The 21,864-nt window shown below is 37.8% G+C and overlaps 1 protein-coding gene across 2 annotated transcripts in view; it reads right to left on the reverse strand.

Annotated features, from left to right (window-relative positions):
* yeats2 (YEATS domain containing 2) overlaps nt 1-21,864 on the reverse strand; it is a 98,259-nt gene that overhangs the window by 66,247 nt on the left and 10,148 nt on the right. For both annotated transcript variants that reach the window (XM_084411418.1, XM_084411419.1), the window contains exons 9-14: nt 21,437-21,481; nt 20,271-20,472; nt 19,751-19,975; nt 19,009-19,170; nt 16,624-16,718; nt 14,447-14,629 (exon numbers count right to left, since the gene is read on the reverse strand). In XM_084411418.1, the coding sequence (XP_084267544.1) occupies nt 14,447-14,629; nt 16,624-16,718; nt 19,009-19,170; nt 19,751-19,975; nt 20,271-20,472; nt 21,437-21,481 (912 nt within the window). The remainder of the gene's footprint in view (nt 1-14,446; nt 14,630-16,623; nt 16,719-19,008; nt 19,171-19,750; nt 19,976-20,270; nt 20,473-21,436; nt 21,482-21,864) is intronic.

The following is a 21,864-nucleotide window of genomic DNA, read 5'->3' on the forward strand; positions in this document are numbered from 1 at the left end:
TTCACAATATTACTGTTTTTGTTTCTATTTTTAATCAAATAAATGCAGCCTTGGTGAGCAGAAGAGACTTCTCCTAAAAACATTAAAAATCTTCCTTACCCCAAACTTTTGAACGGTATATATATATATATATATATATATATATATATATATATGTATAATATATATATATATATATATATATATAAATATAGCTGCGAGCAGCGATGGAGGGCCAAAGCCGGCGGTACCGCCACCCCGGTGCCTTTAGGTAACTAAAGGCACCGGGGTTGCGGTGCCACCGGCTTGGGCCCGTAATCGCTGCTCGCAGCTATATTTATTATTGTTCTTCAAGGGTTCGGGGGCTTTTGGGGCCTTTAACGTGCTCAAAAACTCATGAAACTTTGCACGCAGGTCAGAACCCGCGGCCATTAGGGCCGGGCTGAAGCTGGTACCCGGGCGTGGCAGGGGGGCTCAACAGCGCCCCCTAGAACACAATCTTAAATCTTGGACACATACAAGAACGTATTAGTATGAAACTCGGTACACATATAGATCTCATCGGGCCGAACAACTTTCGCACTCTAAGTTATTAGCTCTGCCCAACAGGAAGTCAGCTATTATGGGTTGTTTGAAAAACGCATGCTGTGGAATTTAATGTACTCCTCCTAGGGAATTGATCCGATCCACACCAAACTCGGTCAGCATGAAGTCAAGACATTGAGGATGCTAAATTGCGGACGGATTTTTGATATCTCGAACGGTTTGGCCGTGGCGATGAAACGAATTTATAGCGAGAAAAGATAAACAGGAAGTGTGTTATAACTTCTGCATACATTAACTGATCTTGATAAAACTTCAGCAGTGTGTTCGTGGTCAGAGGCCGATCACATTGATGTGACTATTGTGAGTCAAAGTTATAGCGCCACCAACTGGCAGCAGGAAGTGTGTCACTTTCAAAATGCTTTGAAATCACCCTCTTATTTTTACCCGATTTGCTTCAAACTTTATGTGTATAATGTAGACACACGGCAGATGTAGACCTGTGAAAGGTTTATTGATATCTTAAATACTGTTGCCGTGGCAACGCATCAAACTTTAATATTCTTTTCAGATGCTTTTGAAACTCTTAACATACTTGAAATTGGATGAAACTCGACAGACACATCACATTTATTAGCCGGTAGACATGTGCAAAGTTTCAGAAACGGGCGTGGTGAGGGGCTCAGTAGCGCCACCTTTAGTCATAAATGGGGCGGTTAGTTTTATCAACAGCAACAAAACTTGGTATGTGTATTGTTCTCATCAAGACGGACAACTTTCTAATTGACATTAACCATCTCCGACCAACAGGAAGAGAGATATTTTGGTTTGAATGTGGATTTTCTGAAGAATTTTCTCTCCCTCTCTCTGTGTCTCTGTGTGTGTGAGGGGAGGGGGGGATTTGACTCTTGCTTTTATATTGTTAATCAAGGTTTCAGGGGCTTTTGGGGTCCTTAACGTGCTCAAAAACTCTTGAAACTTTGCACACAGGTCAAAACCCACGGCCATCAGGGCCGGGCTGAAGCTGGTACCCGGGCGTGGCTGGGGGGCTCAACAGCGCCCCCTTGAACGGGGTTCTAAAACTTGATCCATATATCAAACACGCTCGCATGAATTAATATGAAACTCGGTACACATATAGATCTCATCGGGCCGAACAACTTTACCCCGGTCAAGTTTTACGCCAGCCCAACAGGAAGTCGGCTATTATGGGTTGTTTGGAAAACGCTTGCTGTGGAATGTGAAATACTCCTCCTAGAAAATTCACCGTGTCCCCTTCAAACTCGGTGTGCATGTAGTCAAGACTTTGAGGATGCTAAATTGCGGACGGATTTTTGATATCTCGAACGGTTTGGCTGTGGCGAGGAATCGAATTTATGGCGAGAAAAGAGAAACACGGAAGTGGAATAACTTCTGCATACATTAACTGATCTTGATGAAACTTCAGCAGTGTGTTCGTGGTAAGAGGCCGATCAGATGGATGTAGCTATTGTGAGTCAAAGTTATAGCGCCACCAACTGGCAGCAGGAAGTGTGTCACTTTCAACATGCTTTAGACAAAAGTGGGGGGGTTAGTTTTAACTACAGTAAAGAAAAAATAGTTTTTATATTGTTCTCATCAAGCCGGACAACTTTCTAGTTTACATTCAATAGCTCTGGCCATCAGGAAGTCAGATATTTTGGTCTGAATGTGATTTTTTTTGCAAAATCAGCCTCTGAATTTTTAGCCACTCCTCTTAAACTATTTATTTTATTCGTACCAAACTTTTTCAACATGATGAAACTACATTAAATATGCTAAGTTGTGAATGGATAATAAATATCTCAAACGGTTTTGCTATGGCGAGGGATTAATGTCCAAAAAGGAAACACTAAAAATCTTCTAAAAATGTAATTATATACCATTTATTTCTATATAAAAGTATACAAATATCACAACTAAACCCATTTTATTCTGTTTTTGCAATTCAAGAAGAATGAAAAAGTTAAAAACAGGCTATTTAGTGCTATTTGGTTCAACAAAAAAGCAAACATAGGGCTATACTGCCCTCTTGTGTCCAAAAGGACATCAAAATAGTATATAAAACTTTTTACCAGGTAGGCCAATATTGTATTTAAATATACATTTATTAGGTATGTGTCTGAGGATATTTTCCCACCGGTTAATCGACGTGTGACACGAGTGGGTGCTTTTAAATCGCTAATATAAAAGTGAAAGTAAAAAAACGGACGTCCGCACGGACATTGATAATGGTGCACGTTGGAAAGAATGATACTTTTAAACATAACACTAAACCGCCATTAGGTGTCGCCAGGCGACCATCTTAATGAGCGAGTCATTGATTCATTCGTTCAAATGATTCGTTCCAATGACTGAGTCATTCATGATTGAGACAGATGTTTATGGATTGACCATTGAATCTTTGAGTCAAGTGATTCGTTTCAAAATGCTGAATCATTCAGTAATGAGAAAACAAGTTGCTGTGATCTTTGTTTAACTATTTTTGCTGCTGAAACAGAACAAAAACAGTCAATATTGCATCTAAAATGTAAGTGACTTAATTGTAACTGTTTATTAACCTGTTGTATGAAATCAATGTCACAGTTTCAATCGTGATTGTATTCAGGAAATAGTTGCCTACTCGTCAAGTGAGGTTGCTTAACTCTATCATATGTTATAAAATATATAAAAACTCCATATTTGTAATTTTTATAGTCAGTATGTTGTTAACTGGGTTGCTTTTTTGTGTGCTGCGCTCATTTGTTTACAATTCTCCTGGAAAAGCAGCATGAGCCTCAGCAGTGCAACCCTGTTACCATTGATCAGTAATACATTTATTATTAACTGATGATTGCAACTTAAAATGAATGTAATGAAATTAGAATAATCTCTCGTTTTAGTGATTCCCAAGTTATTTTTTTGTTATTGACGTTCTAATCAGGCTATACTCTGGTCGGGCAAGTAAAATTCTCTTTCAGGCAGGCCTATTGTATTTATATATAAATATATTAGGGATGTGACTGTGATAACATTTTCCCACCGGTTAATCGACGTGTGACACCACTGAGCGCTTTTAAATCGCTAACTATAGTATACTATATACTAGTAAAATACAGACGTCCGCACAGACATTGATAATGGTGCGGAGTAGAGCGAGCATTTTCAATTTATTCCTATGGATGTAGGAATTAACTAAAACATTTTATTTATGTTTTTGTGTCCACTGTTCAACCGCAACCGCGTCACACACACACACACATTCCAGAATTGCAATCTTGACATCACAGCCTGTTCATTATAGCCCTAATACAATATAATAATAAAAATAGTCAACCTAACATAAACGAATTACACTGCTCTGTTTAAATAGTCAGTAGTACAATCTGTACCATTCACAGTAAGCAGAGCTCCACTGTGATGTTTCCAAGAACATTTTTGCGCGTGTGAAGAGGATGATTTTTTCCATCGATATTGGAACACGAGTGAAGTACAAAGCCTATAATAAAGAATAGTTTAGCATCCAAATACATCGCAAATATTGAAACATTTTGATTCTAATGAGAGGGTTACGTGAGACCAACACTGCTTACTTTCGTTTTTATTTTTACATTAAATTTAAAGGATTTGTTGTGGAATATTTTGGGTGTATCATAAAATCAGAATAAGGTAAGACAAGTAAAATTTTCTGTCTTATATTTATATATATATATATATATATAAGTATATATATATATATATATATGTGTGTGTGTGTGTGTGTGTGTATATATATATATATATATATAAATATAGCTGCGAGCAGCGATGGAGGGCCAAAGCCGGTGGCACCGCCATCCCCGGTGCCTTTAGGTAACTAAAGGCACCGGGGTGGCGGTGCCACCGGCTTGGGCCCGCAATCGCTGCTCGCAGCTATATTTATTATTATTATTATTGTTGTTCAAGGGTTCGGGGGCTTTTGGGGCCTTTAACGTGCTCAAAAACTCATGAAACTTTGCACACAGGTCAGAACCTGCGGCCATTAGGGCCGGGCTGAAGCTGGTACCCGGGCGTGGCAGGGGGGCTCAACAGCGCCCCCTGGAACGGAATCCGAACACTTGTCCATAAATCAAACACACTTGCATATAATAATATGAAACTCGGAACAGATATAGATCTCATCGGGCCGAACAACTTTCGTGCTCTAAGTTTTACGCCAGCCCAACAGGAAGTCGGCTATTATGGGTTGTTTGGAAACGCATGCTGTGGAATTTAATGTACTCCTCCTAGGGAATTCATCCAATCGGCTCCAAACTCGGTCAGCATGAAGTCAAGACATTGAGGATGCTAAATTGCGGACGGATTTTTGATATCTCGAACGGTTTGGCCGTGGCGAGGAAACGAATTTATGGCGAATAATGGAAACAGGAAGTGTGTTATAACTTCTGCATACATTAACTGATCTTGATTAAACTTCAGCAGTGTGTTCGTTGTAAGAGGCCGATCACATGGATGTGACTATTGTGAGTCAAAGTTATAGCGCCACCAACTGGCAGCAGGAAGTGTGTCCCTTTCAAAATGCTTTGAAATCACCCTCTTATTTTTACCCGATTTGCTTCAAACTTTATGTGTATAATGTAAACACACGGCAGATGTAGACCTGTGAAAGGATTTTTGATATCTTTAATACTGTTGCCATGGCAACGCTTCAAACTTTAATATTCTTTTTTGATGCTTTTGAGACTCTTAACATACTTGAAATTGGATGAAACTCGACAGACACATCACATTTATTAGCCCGTAGACATGTGCAAAGTTTCAGAAACGGGCGTGGTGGAATGGGTCAGTAGCGCCACCTTTAGTCAAAAATGGGGGTTTAGTTTTTCCTAGAATCACAAAACTTGGTATGTCTATTGTTCTCATCAAGACGGACAACTTTCTAATTTACATGAACCATCTCCGACCAACAGGAAGAGAGATATTTTGGTTTGAATGTGGATTTTCTGAAGAATTTTCTCTCCCTCTCTCTGTGTCTGTGTGTGTGTGAGGGGAGGGGGGGATTTGACTCTTGCTTTTATATTGTTAATCAAGGTTTCAGGGGCTTTTGGGGTCCTTAACGTGCTCAAAAACTCTTGAAACTTTGCACACAGGTCAAAACCCACGGCCATCAGGGCCGGGCTGAAGCTGGTACCCGGGCGTGGCTGGGGGGCTCAACAGCGCCCCCTTGAACGGGGTTCTAAAACTTGATCCATACATCAAACACGCTCGCATGAATTAATATGAAACTCGGTACACATATAGATCTCATCGGGCCGAACAACTTTACCCCGGTCAAGTTTTACGCCAGCCCAACAGGAAGTCGGCTATTATGGGTTGTTTGGAAAACGCTTGCTGTGGAATGTGAAATACTCCTCCTAGAAAATTCACCGTGTCCCCTTCAAACTCGGTGTGCATGTAGTCAAGACTTTGAGGATGCTAAATTGCGGACGGATTTTTGATATCTCGAACGGTTTGGCTGTGGCGAGGAATCGAATTTATGGCGAGAAAAGAGAAACACGGAAGTGGAATAACTTCTGCATACATTAACTGATCTTGATGAAACTTCAGCAGTGTGTTCGTGGTAAGAGGCCGATCAGATGGATGTAGCTATTGTGAGTCAAAGTTATAGCGCCACCAACTGGCAGCAGGAAGTGTGTCACTTTCAACATGCTTTAGACAAAAGTGGGGGGGTTAGTTTTAACTACAGTAAAGAAAAAATAGTTTTTATATTGTTCTCATCAAGCCGGACAACTTTCTAATTTACATTCAATAGCTCTGGCCATCAGGAAGTCAGATATTTTGGTCTGAATGTGAATTTTTTTGCAAAATCAGCCTCTGAATTTTTAGCCACTCCTCTTAAACTATTTATTTTATTCGTACCAAACTTTTTCAACATGATGAAACTACATTAAATATGCTAAGTTGTGAATGGATAATAAATATCTCAAACGGTTTTGCTATGGCGAGGGATTAATGTCCAAAAAGGAAACACTAAAAATCTTCTAAAAATGTAATTATATACCATTTATTTCTATATAAAAGTATACAAATATCACAACTAAACCCATTTTATTCTGTTTTTGCAATTCAAGAAGAATGAAAAAGTTAAAAACAGGCTATTTAGTGCTATTTGGTTCAACAAAAAAGCAAACATAGGGCTATACTGCCCTCTTGTGTCCAAAAGGACATCAAAATAGTATATAAAACTTTTTACCAGGTAGGCCAATATTGTATTTAAATATACATTTATTAGGTATGTGTCTGAGGATATTTTCCCACCGGTTAATCGACGTGTGACACGAGTGGGTGCTTTTAAATCGCTAATATAAAAGTGAAAGTAAAAAAACGGACGTCCGCACGGACATTGATAATGGTGCACGTTGGAAAGAATGATACTTTTAAACATAACACTAAACCGCCATTAGGTGTCGCCAGGCGACCATCTTAATGAGCGAGTCATTGATTCATTCGTTCAAATGATTCGTTCCAATGACTGAGTCATTCATGATTGAGACAGATGTTTATGGATTGACCATTGAATCTTTGAGTCAAGCGATTCGTTTCAAAATGCTGAATCATTCAGTAATGAGAAAACAAGTTGCTGTGATCTTTGTTTAACTATTTTTGCTGCTGAAACAGAACAAAAACAGTCAATATTGCATCTAAAATGTAAGTGACTTAATTGTAACTGTTTATTAACCTGTTGTATGAAATCAATGTCACAGTTTCAATCGTGATTGTATTCAGGAAATAGTTGCCTACTCGTCAAGTGAGGTTGCTTAACTCTATCATATGTTATAAAATATATAAAAACTCCATATTTGTAATTTTTATAGTCAGTATGTTGTTAACTGGGTTGCTTTTTTGTGTGCTGCGCTCATTTGTTTACAATTCTCCTGGAGAAGCAGCATGAGCCTCAGCAGTGCAACCTTGTTACCATTGATCAGTAATACATTTATTATTAACTGATGATTGCAACTTAAAATGAATGTAATGAAATTAGAATAATCTCTCGTTTTAGTGATTCCCAAGTTATTTTTTTGTTATTGACGTTCTAATCAGGCTATACTCTGGTCGGGCAAGTAAAATTCTCTTTCAGGTAGGCCTACTGTATTTATATATAAATATATTAGGGATGTGACTGTGATAAAATTTTCCCACCGGTTAATCGACGTGTGACACCACTGAACGCTTTTAAATCGCTAACTATAGTATACTATATACTAGTAAAATACAGACGTCCGCACAGACATTGATAATGGTGCGGAGTAGAGCGAGCATTTTCAATGTATTCCTATGGATGTAGGAATTAACTAAAACATTTTATTTATGTTTTTGTGTCCACTGTTCAACCGCAACCGCGTCACACACACACACACATTCCAGAATTGCAATCTTGACATTCATTATAGCCCTAATACAATATAATAATAAAAATAGTCAACCTAACATAAACGAATTACACTGCTCTGTTTAAATAGTCAGTAGTACAATCTGTACCATTCACAGTAAGCAGAGCTCCACTGTGATGTTTCCAAGAACAGTTTTGCGCGTGTGAAGAGGATGATTTTTTCCATCGATATTGGAACACGAGTGAAGTACAAAGCCTATAATAAAGAATAGTTTAGCATCCAAATACATCGCAAAAATTGAAACATTTTGATTCTAATGAGAGGGTTACGTGAGACCAACACTTCTTACTTTCGTTTTTATTTTTACATTAAATTTAAAGGATTTGTTGTGGAATATTTTGAGTGTATCATAAAATCAGAATAAGGTAAGACAAGTAATATTTTCTGTCTTATATATATATATATATATATATATATATATATGTGTGTGTGTATATATATATATATATATATATATATATATATATATATATATATATAGATATAAATATATATATATATATATATATATATATATAGATAGATATATATATATATAGATAGATATATATATAGATATAGATAGATAGATATTAATATACACACACACACACATATATATATATATATATATATATATATATATATATATATATATATATATATATATATATATATATGTGTGTGTGTGTGTGTGTGTGTGTATATATATATATATATATATATATATATATATATATAAATATAAATATAGCTGCGAGCAGCGATGGAGGGCCAAAGCCGGTGGCACCGCCATCCCCGGTGCCTTTAGGTAACTAAAGGCACCGGGGTTGCGGTGCCACCGGCTTGGGCCCGTAATCGCTGCTCGCAGCTATATTTATTATTATTATTATTATTATTATTATTTTGTCAACCTTTCGGGCACTTTTGGGGCCCTTAACATGCTCGAAAACTCTTGAAACTTTGCACACAGGTCAGAACCCGCGGCCATCAGGGCCGGGCTGAAGCTGGTACCCGGGCGTGGCAGGGGGGCTCGACAGCGCCCCCTGGAACGGGATCCGAACACGTGTCCATAAATCAAACACGCTTGCATGTTATAATATGAAACTCGGTACACATGTAGATCTCATCGGGCCGAACAACTTTCGTGCTCTAAGTTTTACGCCAGCCCAACAGGAAGTCGGCTATTATGGGTTGTTTGGAAACGCATGGTCTGGTATTTGAAACACTTCTCCTAGGGAATTCACCCGATCGCCACCAAACTCGGTGGGAATGAAGTCAAGACATTGAGGATGCTAAATTGCGGACGGATTTTTGATATCTCGAACGGTTTGGCCGTGGCGAGGAAACGAATTTATGGCGAATAATGGAAACAGGAAGTGTGTTATAACTTCTGCATACATTAACTGATCTTGATGAAACTTCAGCAGTGTGTTCGTGGTCAGAGGCCGATCACATGGATGTGACTATTGTGAGTCAAAGTTATAGCGCCACCAACTGGCAGCAGGAATATGTCACTTTCAAAATGCTTTGAAATCACCCTCTTATTTTTACCCGATTTGCTTCAGACTTTAGGTGTACAATGTAGACACACGGCAGATGTAGACCTGTGTAAGGATTATTTATATCTTAGATACTGTTGCCGTGGCAACGCATCAAACTTTAATATTCTTTTTTGATGCTTTTGAGACTCTTAACATACTTGAAATTGCATGAAACTCGACAGACACATCACATTTATTAGCCAGTAGACATGTGCAAAGTTTCAGAAACGGGCGTGGTGAGGGGCTCAGTAGCGCCACCTTTAGTCAAAAATGGGGGCTTAGTTTTACATAGAGTCACTAAACTCGCTATGTATATTGTTCTCATTAAACCGGACAACTTTCTAATTCACACTTATTAGCTGAGAGCAACAGGAAGTCAGATATTTTGGTTTGAATGTGATTTTTTGGAGAATTTTCTCTCTCTCTCTCTCTGTCTCTGTGTGTGTGAGGGGTGGGAGGGAATTTCCAATTGATTTCAGTGTGTTTCAAGGTTTCAGGGGCTTTTGGGGCCCTTAACGTGCTCGAAAACTCTTGAAACTTTGCACACAGGTCAGAACCTGCGGCCATCAGGGCCGGGCTGAAGCTGGTACCCGGGCGTGGCAGCGGGGCTCAACAGCGCCCCCTGGAACGGGATCCGAACACTTGTCCATAAATCAAACACACTTGCATGTAATGATATGAAACTCGGTACACATATAGATCTCATCGGGCCGAACAACTTTCGTGCTCTAAGTTTTACGCCAGCCAAACAGGAAGTTGGCTATTTAGCGTTGTTTGGAAACGCATGCTGTGGAATTTAATGTACTCCTCCTAGGGAATTCATCGATTCGCCTCCAAACTCGGTGTGCATGAAGTCAAGACATTGAGGATTCTAAATTGCGGACGGATTTTTGATATCTCGAACGGTTTGGCCGTGGCGAGGAAACGAATTTATGGCGAGAAAAGAGAAACACGAAGTGGTATAACTTCTGCATACATTAACGGATCTTGATGAAACTTCACCAGTGTGTTCGTGGTAAGAGGCCGATCAGATGGATGTAACTATTGTGAGTCAAAGTTATAGCGCCACCAACTGGCAGCAGGAAGTGTGTCACTTTCAAAATGCTTTTGACAAAAGTGGGGGGGTTAGTTTTACCCACAGTTTTAAAAATCAGTACGTACATTGGTCTCATCGAGCCGGACAACTTTCTAATATACAGTTATTAGCTTCGACCAATAGGAAGTCAGATATTTTGGTTTGAATGTGGATTTATTTGCAAATTCAGCCTCTGCTTTTTACCCACTCCTGCTAAGTGTTTTTTTTTTTATTCACACCAAACTTTTTTAACACGATGAAAATACATTAAAGATGCTAAATTGTGAACGGATATTAAATATTTCAAACGGTTTTGACATGGCGAGGGATTAAAATAATGTCAAAAAAGGAATCAGAAAACATCTCATATATTCTTAAAATTTAATTATACACCATTTATTTTTATATAAAATTATACAAATATTAGAACTAAACCTATTTTATTCTGTTTTTGCAATTCAAAAAGTATGAAAAAGTTAAAAACAGGCTATTTAGTGCTATTTGTTTCAACAAAAAAGCAAACATAGGGCTATACTGCCCTCTTGTGTCCAAAAGGATATCAAAATAGTATATAAAACGTTTTACTAGGTAGGCCTATTGTATTTAAATATAAATTTATTAGGTATATGACTGTGAGGATATTTTCCCATCGGTTAAGCGACGTGTGACACGAGCGGGTGCTTTTAAATCGCTAATATAAAAGTGAAAGTAAAAAAACGGACGTCCGCACGGACATTGATAATGGTGCACGTTGGAAAGAATGATACTTTTAAACATAACACTAAACCGCCATTAGGTGTCGCCAGGCGACCATCTTAATGAGCGAGTCATTGATTCATTCGTTCAAACGATTCATTCCAATGACTGAGTCATTCATGATTGAGACAGATGTTTATGGATTGACCATTGAATCTTTGAGTCAAGCGATTCGTTTCAAAATGCTGCATCATTCAGTAATGAGAAAACAAGTTGCTGTGATCTTTGTTTAACTATTTTTGCTGCTGAAACAGAACAAAAACAGTCAATATTGCATCTAAAATGTAAGTGACTTAATTGTAACTGTTTATTAACCTGTTGTATGAAATCAATGTCACAGTTTCAATCGTGATTGTATTCAGGAAATAGTTGCCTACTCGTCAAGTGAGGTTGCTTAACTCTATCATATGTTATAAAATATATAAAAACTCCATATTTGTAATTTTTATAGTCAGTATGTTGTTAACTGGGTTGCTTTTTTGTGTGCTGCGCTCATTTGTTTACAATTCTCCTGGAGAAGCAGCATGAGCCTCAGCAGTGCAACCTTGTTACCATTGATCAGTAATACATTTATTATTAACTGCTGATTGCAACTTAAAATGAATGTAATGAAATTAGAATAATCTCTCGTTTTAGTGATTCCCAAGTTATTTTTTTGTTATTGACGTTCTAATCAGGCTATACTTTGGTCGGGCAAGTAAAATTCTCTTTCAGGTAGGCCTATTGTATTTATATATAAATATATTAGGGATGTGACTGTGATAAAATTTTCCCACCGGTTAATCGACATGTGACACCGCTGAGGGCTTTTAAATCGCTAACTATAGTATACTATATACTAGTAAAATACAGACGTCCGCACAGACATTGATAATGGTGCGGAGTAGAGCGAGCATTTTCAATGTATTCCTATGGATGTAGGAATTAACTAAAACATTTTATTTATGTTTTTGTGTCCACTGTTCAACCGCAACCGCGTCACACACACATTCCAGAATTGCAATCTTGACATTCATTATAGCCCTAATACAATATAATAATACAAATAGTCAACCTAACATAAACGAATTACACTGCTCTGTTTAAATAGTCAGTAGTACAATCTGTACCATTCACAGTAAGCAGAGCTCCACTGTGATGTTTCCAAGAACATTTTTGCGCGTGTGAAGAGGATGATTTTTTCCATTGATATTGGAACACGAGTGAAGTACAAAGCCTATAATAAAGAATAGTTTAGCATCCAAATACATCGCAAAAATTGAAACATTTTGATTCTAATGAAGGGATTACGTGAGACCAACACTGCTTACTTTCGTTTTTATTTTTACATTAAATTTAAAGGATTTGTTGTGGAATATTTTGAGTGTATCATAAAATCAGAATAAGGTAAGACAAGTAATATTTTCTGTCTTATATATATATATATATATATATATATATATGTGTGTGTGTGTGTTTGTGTGTGTGTGTATATATATATATATATATATATATATATATATATATATATATATATATATATATATATATATATATACATATAGATATAGATATAGATAGATAGATATTTATATACACACACATATATATATATATATATATATATATATATATATATATATATGTGTGTGTGTGTGTATATATATATATATATATATATATATATAAATATAGCTGCGAGCAGCGATGGAGGGCCAAAGCCGGTGGCACCGCCATCCCCGGTGCCTTTAGGTAACTAAAGGCACCGGGGTTGCGGTGCCACCGGCTTGGGCCCGTAATCGCTGCTTGCAGCTATATTTTTATTGTTGTTTTTTGTTTTATTGTCTTATTTCTATTATGCGTGTATGTTTTTCTTTTCTGTGAATGCACACATGTATTTCTCTTCTGTAAAGCACTTTGTAAACAGTTTTTAAAAGGTGCCATTACTTAAAGCTTTACTTACAAAAAAAGTAAGACTTTTGGTCACCTTTTGGTACAAAACTCAGTTCATAAAACAATTACTCAATATCTTTCCTCTGCTCTTAATTTAATTTTTTTTTTTTAAATAAGTATACTACCGTTTAAAAGTTTGGGGTCAGTAAGATTTTTTCATATTTCTTATGCTCACCAAGACTACAGTTATCGGATAAAAAATACAGAAAAAGAGTAACATTGTGAAATATTATTAAAGAAGATTATTTATTTGAAATATAAATCTTTTGGTCCGGACCAAAAAAAATAAAAATAAATAAATTTAGTCCTGGTCAGCTTAGCGTTCACATTGGCATTTTAACACAAAACCTAAAAGATACCGAACCTAAAGGCATTGGGAAATGTTCACAAACTGATTGGTCGGCTTTTATTACACATATTTTGTGACGGACTTGCCGAGCATCCAAAACAATGCTGTGTGCTGGGATAAATGCGCTCGCTGCAAATGCGTACATATGATGTCATATGATGGAGCTGAGAACCTGTGAAGAGCTTATAAAATGTGTAAAGGAGTCAAAAAAGCAGCAGGAATCTCTCCATCACACACACAAACGAAGATCTGCTTCTAGAAGACGCGGTTCTGATGCCTGTACCGAACTGTGATGGGCAACATCGTGACGAGAAAAAACAGGAATGCTAGAGCATCCTTGAGATCTGTGGAAAAATATGGAATAAAAAAATAAATGTGCATAAGCCTCTATTGTAGAGTCAGAGAACTAAGATGTCTTTTTTGCGCAGAGTGGCGTTTGTAGATGGACAGTCTCTAAACAGGAGCGACTTTGACTCTCAAGTGCTAAAAAAAGGCTGCAGTAAAGAGACGAGTAGGACGTCCAGAGAGACACAATGACCTGAGATATGTTTAGACCGCATGACCACAGCGCACTCCAGTTTTCAAAAACTCTCTCAGACAGGACGGGTAGCACTGAACAAGGGATAGAACTATAGAAACACTTCAGTTCTGTATGGAAGTAGCTAGACATCAATTTTGGATATTATTTGTGGACCGGAACAATCGTTGAGCTTTGATGCTCAAATGTTTTCAGCCATGAAGTACAGCCAAAGAACTGAAAGATATGATATTGGTTTTGTGACTGAAGAGTCAAATAACTATGAATCATAAATAAGCAAAATGAAGAGTATGGTAAAACAAAACAAAAAGTATATATAGAAACCTTGCTGGGTGTGGCCCCTCCTCCAGCCCCCGTCCCGCTCTGTTTCTGCGGCGACATGGCTATCATGTGACCGCCCTTCACAGTCACATACTGTTGTTGCTGCTGGGATGTTGCCGTGGAGATCACCTGTTGCTGTGGTGACGGCTGGGTGGGCACCTCTCCTGGTTCTTGCTTGATTATAACCTTAAGACAAACAGACAGTCAGACAGAGACATTTTATTACTCCGTGAGTGTCGTATTAAAGCGAGATGTGCACTGAAAAACCATCAGTTTGATTCACGGTTCAATTTGAACCAAGATATTTTCAGAGATATTGGATGTGAGATCAAATCCAAAGTTAATTTAGTGAATCTCACATTCCCTTAGGTAAGATAAACACACTTCTCCGAGGGAGAGAGTGAACACTGAGATGAACTCGGTGAACTCGTGGGAGATTCACCTCTCCTGCCAGTAGCACACAGCAAAAAACACACTTACACAAGCTCCATCACACAAAATATCACTGTCATATTGCTCTTATATACACAACAGTAACAACGCTCACGCTTAAACACTCTAAATATGAATTTAAATCCAAATTTTGTTCCTTCAGGAAACTACAGTGCAAAAAAAAAAAAAAAAAAGTTTGCACACCTATTCATTCTTTATAATTATTACTATTTTTATCACTTAAGACTAAGTCCTAAGACTATGAAATAACACAAATGGAAGTATGGGAATTATAAAGTGATCAAAATGTTAGGTAAATCAAACCTCTCTTATATTTTATCTTTTTAGTCACCCTCTGATTCCAGCTATGTACACAGATCATTCTCTTAACAAATTCATGAAGGGCATTCTGGGATGCTTTTTAAACACTATTAAAGGAATTCACATGTATAATGGACATATGATAGTTTTATTCCTTCACTTTGTCATTTAAAGTAGAAAAAAATTGTTAATAATTCATAGGCACAATTTATAATTACAAAACTTTTTTCAAGCATTTGAGCTTCTGACAAAACGTTTTTTAAAATCCTGAAACATGGAAAAATAAATTCAGTCAAGTACACTATTGTTCCAAATTTTGGTGGTGTTTTTAAAAGAAATTAATACTTTTATTCAGCAAGGAGGCATTAAATTGATGAAAAGTGCCAGTAAAGAAAGAAAGAAAGTGAGTGAGTGAGTGAGTGAGAGAGTGAGAGAGTGAGAGAGTGTGAGAGAGAGAGAGAGAGAGAGAGAGAGAGAGAGAGAGAGAGAGAGAGAGAGAGAGAGAGAGAGAGAGAGAGAGAGAGAGAGAGAGAGAGAGAGAGAGAGAGAGAGAGTGAGTGAGTTCTGGGAATACTCCAGTCCTCTGCATAGCTTGTGCAAAAGCAGCAGCATCACGCCACAGATAGATGTCCCATTTTAAACCCCCACACACACACACACAGCTGCTGCAGACCGCTTACTGCACCGCCTGGCAGTACCTATTAATAACTACTGGTGTTAATTTAGCCTGCAGTGTCCAGAAAACACTGAAACAGCCTCAGAGAATAACCCACATAGAGAGAGAGAAAGAACGATCATTACCTAATTTCAGTGTGTTTTTCATCAGTTCAACAGAAGGACAGACAACCTATTAAAGCTTTGTCGGTATCATTCAGTCAAATACTATCTTTTCAGTTTGTAAATAACAGAGGAGCCCATATTAATATAGCTCTAAAGCACAATGACAGACAAATGATTTCCTATTTAGGAGTGCCTTCCTCTTACAAGCTCCATTACAGCTCTCTCTGAACACAAATGGATTGATTCATCCTGCCAATCTGCCTGAAGGGGAACTGATTGTGCCACATTGTTTTCAAATGCCTACATCTGTATTTTTCAATTATAGTTGATTTCAATCACAATACACGCATAATTTATTCTGATATTCTATTTTCATCCATCCACCCACCCTTCACTTCAGTTGCCTTGTAGAAGCAAGAGAGAGATGCTCACCACTACGCATGGTAATAAATCAAGCCACTTCCAGATAATGAAATAAAAGACTGCTAAAGGGAAGCAAGATACACTCAGAGTAGGTAAATTCTTGTTTAGGAGTCCTAACCACACGGCTGGACTTCAGCAGTAAGACCCTGAACTGAAATCAAAGCAGGGTTGCATTGAATAAATTACATACACTATGTGAGAAACACCTATACTTTCAGTCTCACCTTGACGCCAGAGGACAGGAAGCTGCTGGTGTGAACTTTAGGAGCAGGTGATCGAGCACCATGGGCTGTGCTGCTCTGCTTGGCTGATGGACTGCCTAGGATAAACACATGGATACAGCAGATATAACAAATAGATATGACACTTCATCTGATAAACAACCCATGCCTAATGGAAGTATGTGTTGAAGTCACAATATATCAGAAGTAACCATCTTTTCTTCTGTATTGTGACGTACATCTGAGTAAAATGGATTTTCGGAAAGAAACATTTTTAGGGCAGGCACTTGCTCAATTCATTGGTTGTTGATTGGATGGAGGCAAAAGCTTAAAGTCGACATGACAAAAGATGAGATCGTTTTTTCTTCACTATTGTGATGTATATCCGAATGAAACAGCTTCATTAGAAAAAAATTAGGGCAGGACTTGATTTTGTCCATCGGAATTGATTAGATTGTTGTGGTTTGCTATTGCTGAGATGTCATGTGAGTGACAGGTTGTCCCACCCTCACGCCAGTTAACATGTCATCAGAGAAGAGAAGAGATGTTGCTGTACGAGGGAGGGGAAGTTGTTTCGATTAAAGAAAGGTGTAGGAATTTTTTTGCCGATGAAATGACTGGCTGGAGAAGTCCGACATGCGAAATGCGAAGAGCGAAATCAATTAGAAAATCAGGTTATGACATTTTGATTAAAAAGGCAAAAAAATGTTTTATTAAACATTCATAAATTAATCATTCACCTTAAGATCAATAAAATGCATTAAGGCAAATAGGTAAGTTTCTATTTAATTTTAATGTGAAGGCCTTTTCAAACCAAACAATTTTTTCAGCACAAGATTGGTCAAAACACATGAAAAAAAAGCATCTCTATGGATCTCTTCCACAAGCTCAAAAATGTGCCCTACAACATAGCGTCTTTTATGTGTGAATATATCATGTGTCAATGTTACAGTGCTTTCTGCTCTTTAAAACTTTTTCTCAGAGGTTGACAAAAACTTTGGCACATACAGGTTTTTTGTCTGCATCTTTGTGCACAATGAAATTGTGAGTTACTCTGCAGCTCAGTGTTTAACCTAAACGTGTTAAGACCGCAGCTCTGCTCTTCTGTGCTCAATTTCTCCAGTATATCTGTGTGAACTGAAAAAACAAAGCAGTTTATTTACTCCAAATCTCATAATGCACCATCCATCTCCCAGGATGGTTGGCATGCTGCTGCTTCTCCAGATTCACAGCCTGATCTTCACAAGCTCTGTTCTCCAGTAACAAAAAGACACACAGCTCAAGACATGCATGCAGTGAATTAGTGAAGCTGCTCTGACACTCTTAACAAAATGTAAGTCAAATTCTTTTCCATTCAATTCGGAAAAGCAACATAAATGACAACAGTTGTCATACTGTTATTTCATTTTTATCACGTGATTTTCATTTTTAATCAGGACAGTGAAACAGCTTTACTCATCTTCATGTAACAGACACATTTTCCTAGTAGTGATTTCTAATCTCTTGGCAATCCCTTAATAATTCATAAAAGCATGTAGCAGAATATTTTATATGTTGATGTTAGCTTTAACTCAAAGCAGCTGTTTCTTAGATGTTCAGACTTCATTAGCACCTCATTTTCATGCCGTTGTATGAATTCTGCAGAGACCATATCAGAACACAGTCATAAGAGATTGACTGCGTTTTGAAACCTAGTAAGCTTCATACAAAACAGCATTTTTTGCAATCAAAGATGCACTCAAATGTTATATCCAAGTGTCTACTGTACCTGAGAAAAATGACAACTATGATTTCTACAGTCATGGAGTTTTGATTAGTACTTCTATGTTTGTTCTTGATTTGCCCATCTCTAATGGTCACTATGTTGCTTTAGAGTTTAGAACCACAGCACAGAGCTCTGACCACCCACACAAACATTATCCCTAAGAGCATGTAGGTGTATTTGTGTGGAGGTTAGTGTGTGTTACACACATTACACACACAGTAATGTTACATCAACTCCATACTCCACACACTCCTAAACTCTCAGTGATGTGGTCGCTATGGCAACTTGGTCTTATGATGGCCTGCAAACCCACAGCATTAGTCATGGGAAAGAGTGAAGCACAGAAACTGTGTGTGAGAGAGAGAGAGAGTGCGAGAAGGATAAAGAAAAAGAACTGAAGGGGGAACTTGTACTTTGTGATTTGTCTTCATTTTTCACACCTGACACTTACTAAGTGGCCTCCTCATGCGCGTTGCGGCAAATTTCAAGTAAAAAATAATTTCACTGTCCTTGCTACAACCAGAACATTGCTGCAAAGCAACAAAAATAAAAGCCAAGCAGAACTTCTGCGATGTTGAACATAAGGGAATAAAACCAACATGGAAGAGATGCGATGTATGTACCTGTAGCTGCAGATGACGATGCAGCCATATTAATGACTTGTCCTGGTTTGTCCACTATAATATAGGGGTTATTTATGACTGAGGGGCTGGACTTCATGTGAACTGGTGTGGATGACGATGTCCGGGGAAGTGGAGAGTGACTAGGGGTGGAGATAGGAGAGCCTGGAACACAAAATGTCTGTTTCTGTAATTAGATTTACAGTGTGACCCTTATAAATGTCTCACTGTGCTTCAGAGTTACACAGACTGCAAATCCATAATGCATTACAGAACAGTTTGAGTCTTCAGAAAACTACTCTTAAACACTAAATATTTACGTACATATTTACAGCGGGTCTATTCACACGGGATTAGTATGAGGGATTATTACCTGAGGTAATTTTTCCGGACCTTTTTACTGAAGGTAAAAGTCGCCGTAATCTTTACTGACATTGTCTGTAATGATTACTGAGATGGCACATTCGGATGGGACTAAAATCTGGTAAGAAGCTCTGGTAATTATTACTTTACCCCACCTCTCCATGTTAAACTAGTCCCGTCCGAATAGGGCTTTAGATCTGCTGTCACACATTGACAGCAAATCTATAATGCATTACAGAGGAGTTTTACAACTTTCTGACAGTCTCCTTTTCTCTAGAAAATCTAGCATTCCCTAGCAGAAAAAAAGCCAGAGCAACATGAAAGAGACTTTATAGAGAGGATTTTACTGCTTGCATTTCAACTCTGCTCCTGTGAGACTCACCAGACACAATCTTGCAGCTCATCGTGATCGGCTGGAATGATTTCCCGGGTGATTCGGCGGGACTGGGCACTTGCCCTTGTGGAATGATCTTACAGCTGGCCGTGATTGGCTGAAAGGCAGAGTTTCCGTGGGAACCAAGGGTGATTTTCTCAGACCTATTTGACTGCGAAGTTCGTTCAGAACACGAAGAACGCATCGACTCAGTCTTGACAGTGACACCTGGAACTGAGGGGGAAACGAGAAAATAGAGGGACTTTTAAGATTCTAATCAACAGATTTAATCAATAAGTAATTTACACACATGTAACTTCAAGAAGTATCATTTAGAAGCAGCTTCAGCTGTTCCGACAAACACAACATGCATTTTCACACAAGTGACTTGGGCAAGGACTGTATAATGAAGGTCTAGGCTTGGAAAAATACGTGTTTGACACAGCAATAAAGTGCAAACATCATACAAATCCTCTTAATTATGTAGAATCCTGTGAGTTGGACAAGCATTTGTGTATGCTTTGTCTACCTCTTTCTAAGCTGGGTTGATCATCATGAGTGTGCTGAGAGGGAGAGGAGTGTCGCCGAGAGCCCAGGGCAGCGGTGGAGGAGGAGGAGCCAGATCCGCCCACAAATGGCAGATGAGAGGAAGATGATGATGAAGAAGATGAGGGGGCAAAAGGGAAGAAGTCATCGCCCAGTGAGTTTCTGTGGAGCTCAACGTCCACGACCTTTAGGAAATAAGACAGAGAAACTGAAAAAATGGCATTTTAAAGATAAATCGTATATATTTGGCACTTGCAATAAACATTGTCATTGCAAAATCATTTTAGAACTATAAAACCCCTGCACTCTTACTGTGTCCAGATTGAAAAGTAATTTTATGCTCTCTGAGTTCTGTAGCTAAAAAAAAAAAAAAAAACTACATCTTTCATCAATTAATTTTTTCCTTAGAGTAAAAAAATGTACCTTCTACACTTACCTTTTAGCACACATACTCTGGAAAATAATTTACACAGTTTAGCATTTAATTACACTGTGGCATAATTTCTTCCTTTGTTACAAGTGACAACAACAACAAATCTTAATTGGACAAATTCACCCATAATTCACCACAAAAACCACAAATTCACCTGTCTGACACTTGCGTTCCCACACTAACCAGAACTCCAGTTTTGTGCTTTCCATCATCTCGGAGACTATGACATTTTCATCACTATATTCACAATTGAGACCTTGACTCTTCTTAGCCCATTTAGATAAGTGTGCTCCTTATTTAAGTTGATAATTATCTGTGATAATTTGCAGGCACTTATACACAATGTTCTCAATCTGAGTGCCTTACAGTACGTTTTTTAAACAATACAAATTTAACGTCGTTTTTTTTATTTAGTAGTGTCATGATGAAACTATTTAACATAACAGATATTTACAAATATTCCACATGACAATAACTGAATTTATACCTCCTTTATATACTGGTTCTTAATATTGTGTGGTGCTTCCTTGAGCATTAATGTATGTTTGTAGCCTTTTGTGATAGTTGTGCTATTGCAGGGTAGTACGGAATAAAAAGAAAACTCAATTTTAAGCGCTCTCTCATTTTAAAATAATACTAATAAAAAACATAATTATGTATATCTATAAGCACAGCTGTAGTTTCTGGTAAATATTAAGATACTCTGTGTGTCTTACCGTTTCAGCTCCCAAAGTCTGTAAACCTGTGTATGTTCGGTCAAGCTGAGGGAGAACAAATAAAAGAAGATAAATAACAGAGACATTAAAGACCATTCAACAGTCTTTGCTGTCAAGAATCTAAGAGGATGGTGGGTTAAGGAAAGTACTTTAATCCACAAACTTTCCTTTTGTCTTAACATCTCAATTCATCTCCTTCTATTTTACCTTTGTATTTTGACCTATAACAAAAGGGATTGTTGTGACAAGAGATAAAGGAGAAAGGAAATATCAACAGACAGAATGCTTTTTAAAATCGACCATTTCACCCTTTAGACCCAGAGAATCCAGCATAAAGTGATGGATTCATACAGGCATATTCTAGTATGTGCAATTTGCACACACAAACTCAAAAAATGGAATTTCAAAGACATAGAGGGGGATGTCCT

This window comes from Rutilus rutilus (genome assembly GCF_951802725.1).
Source record: "Rutilus rutilus genome assembly, chromosome: 6".
Classification (NCBI taxonomy): Eukaryota; Metazoa; Chordata; class Actinopteri; order Cypriniformes; family Leuciscidae; genus Rutilus; species Rutilus rutilus.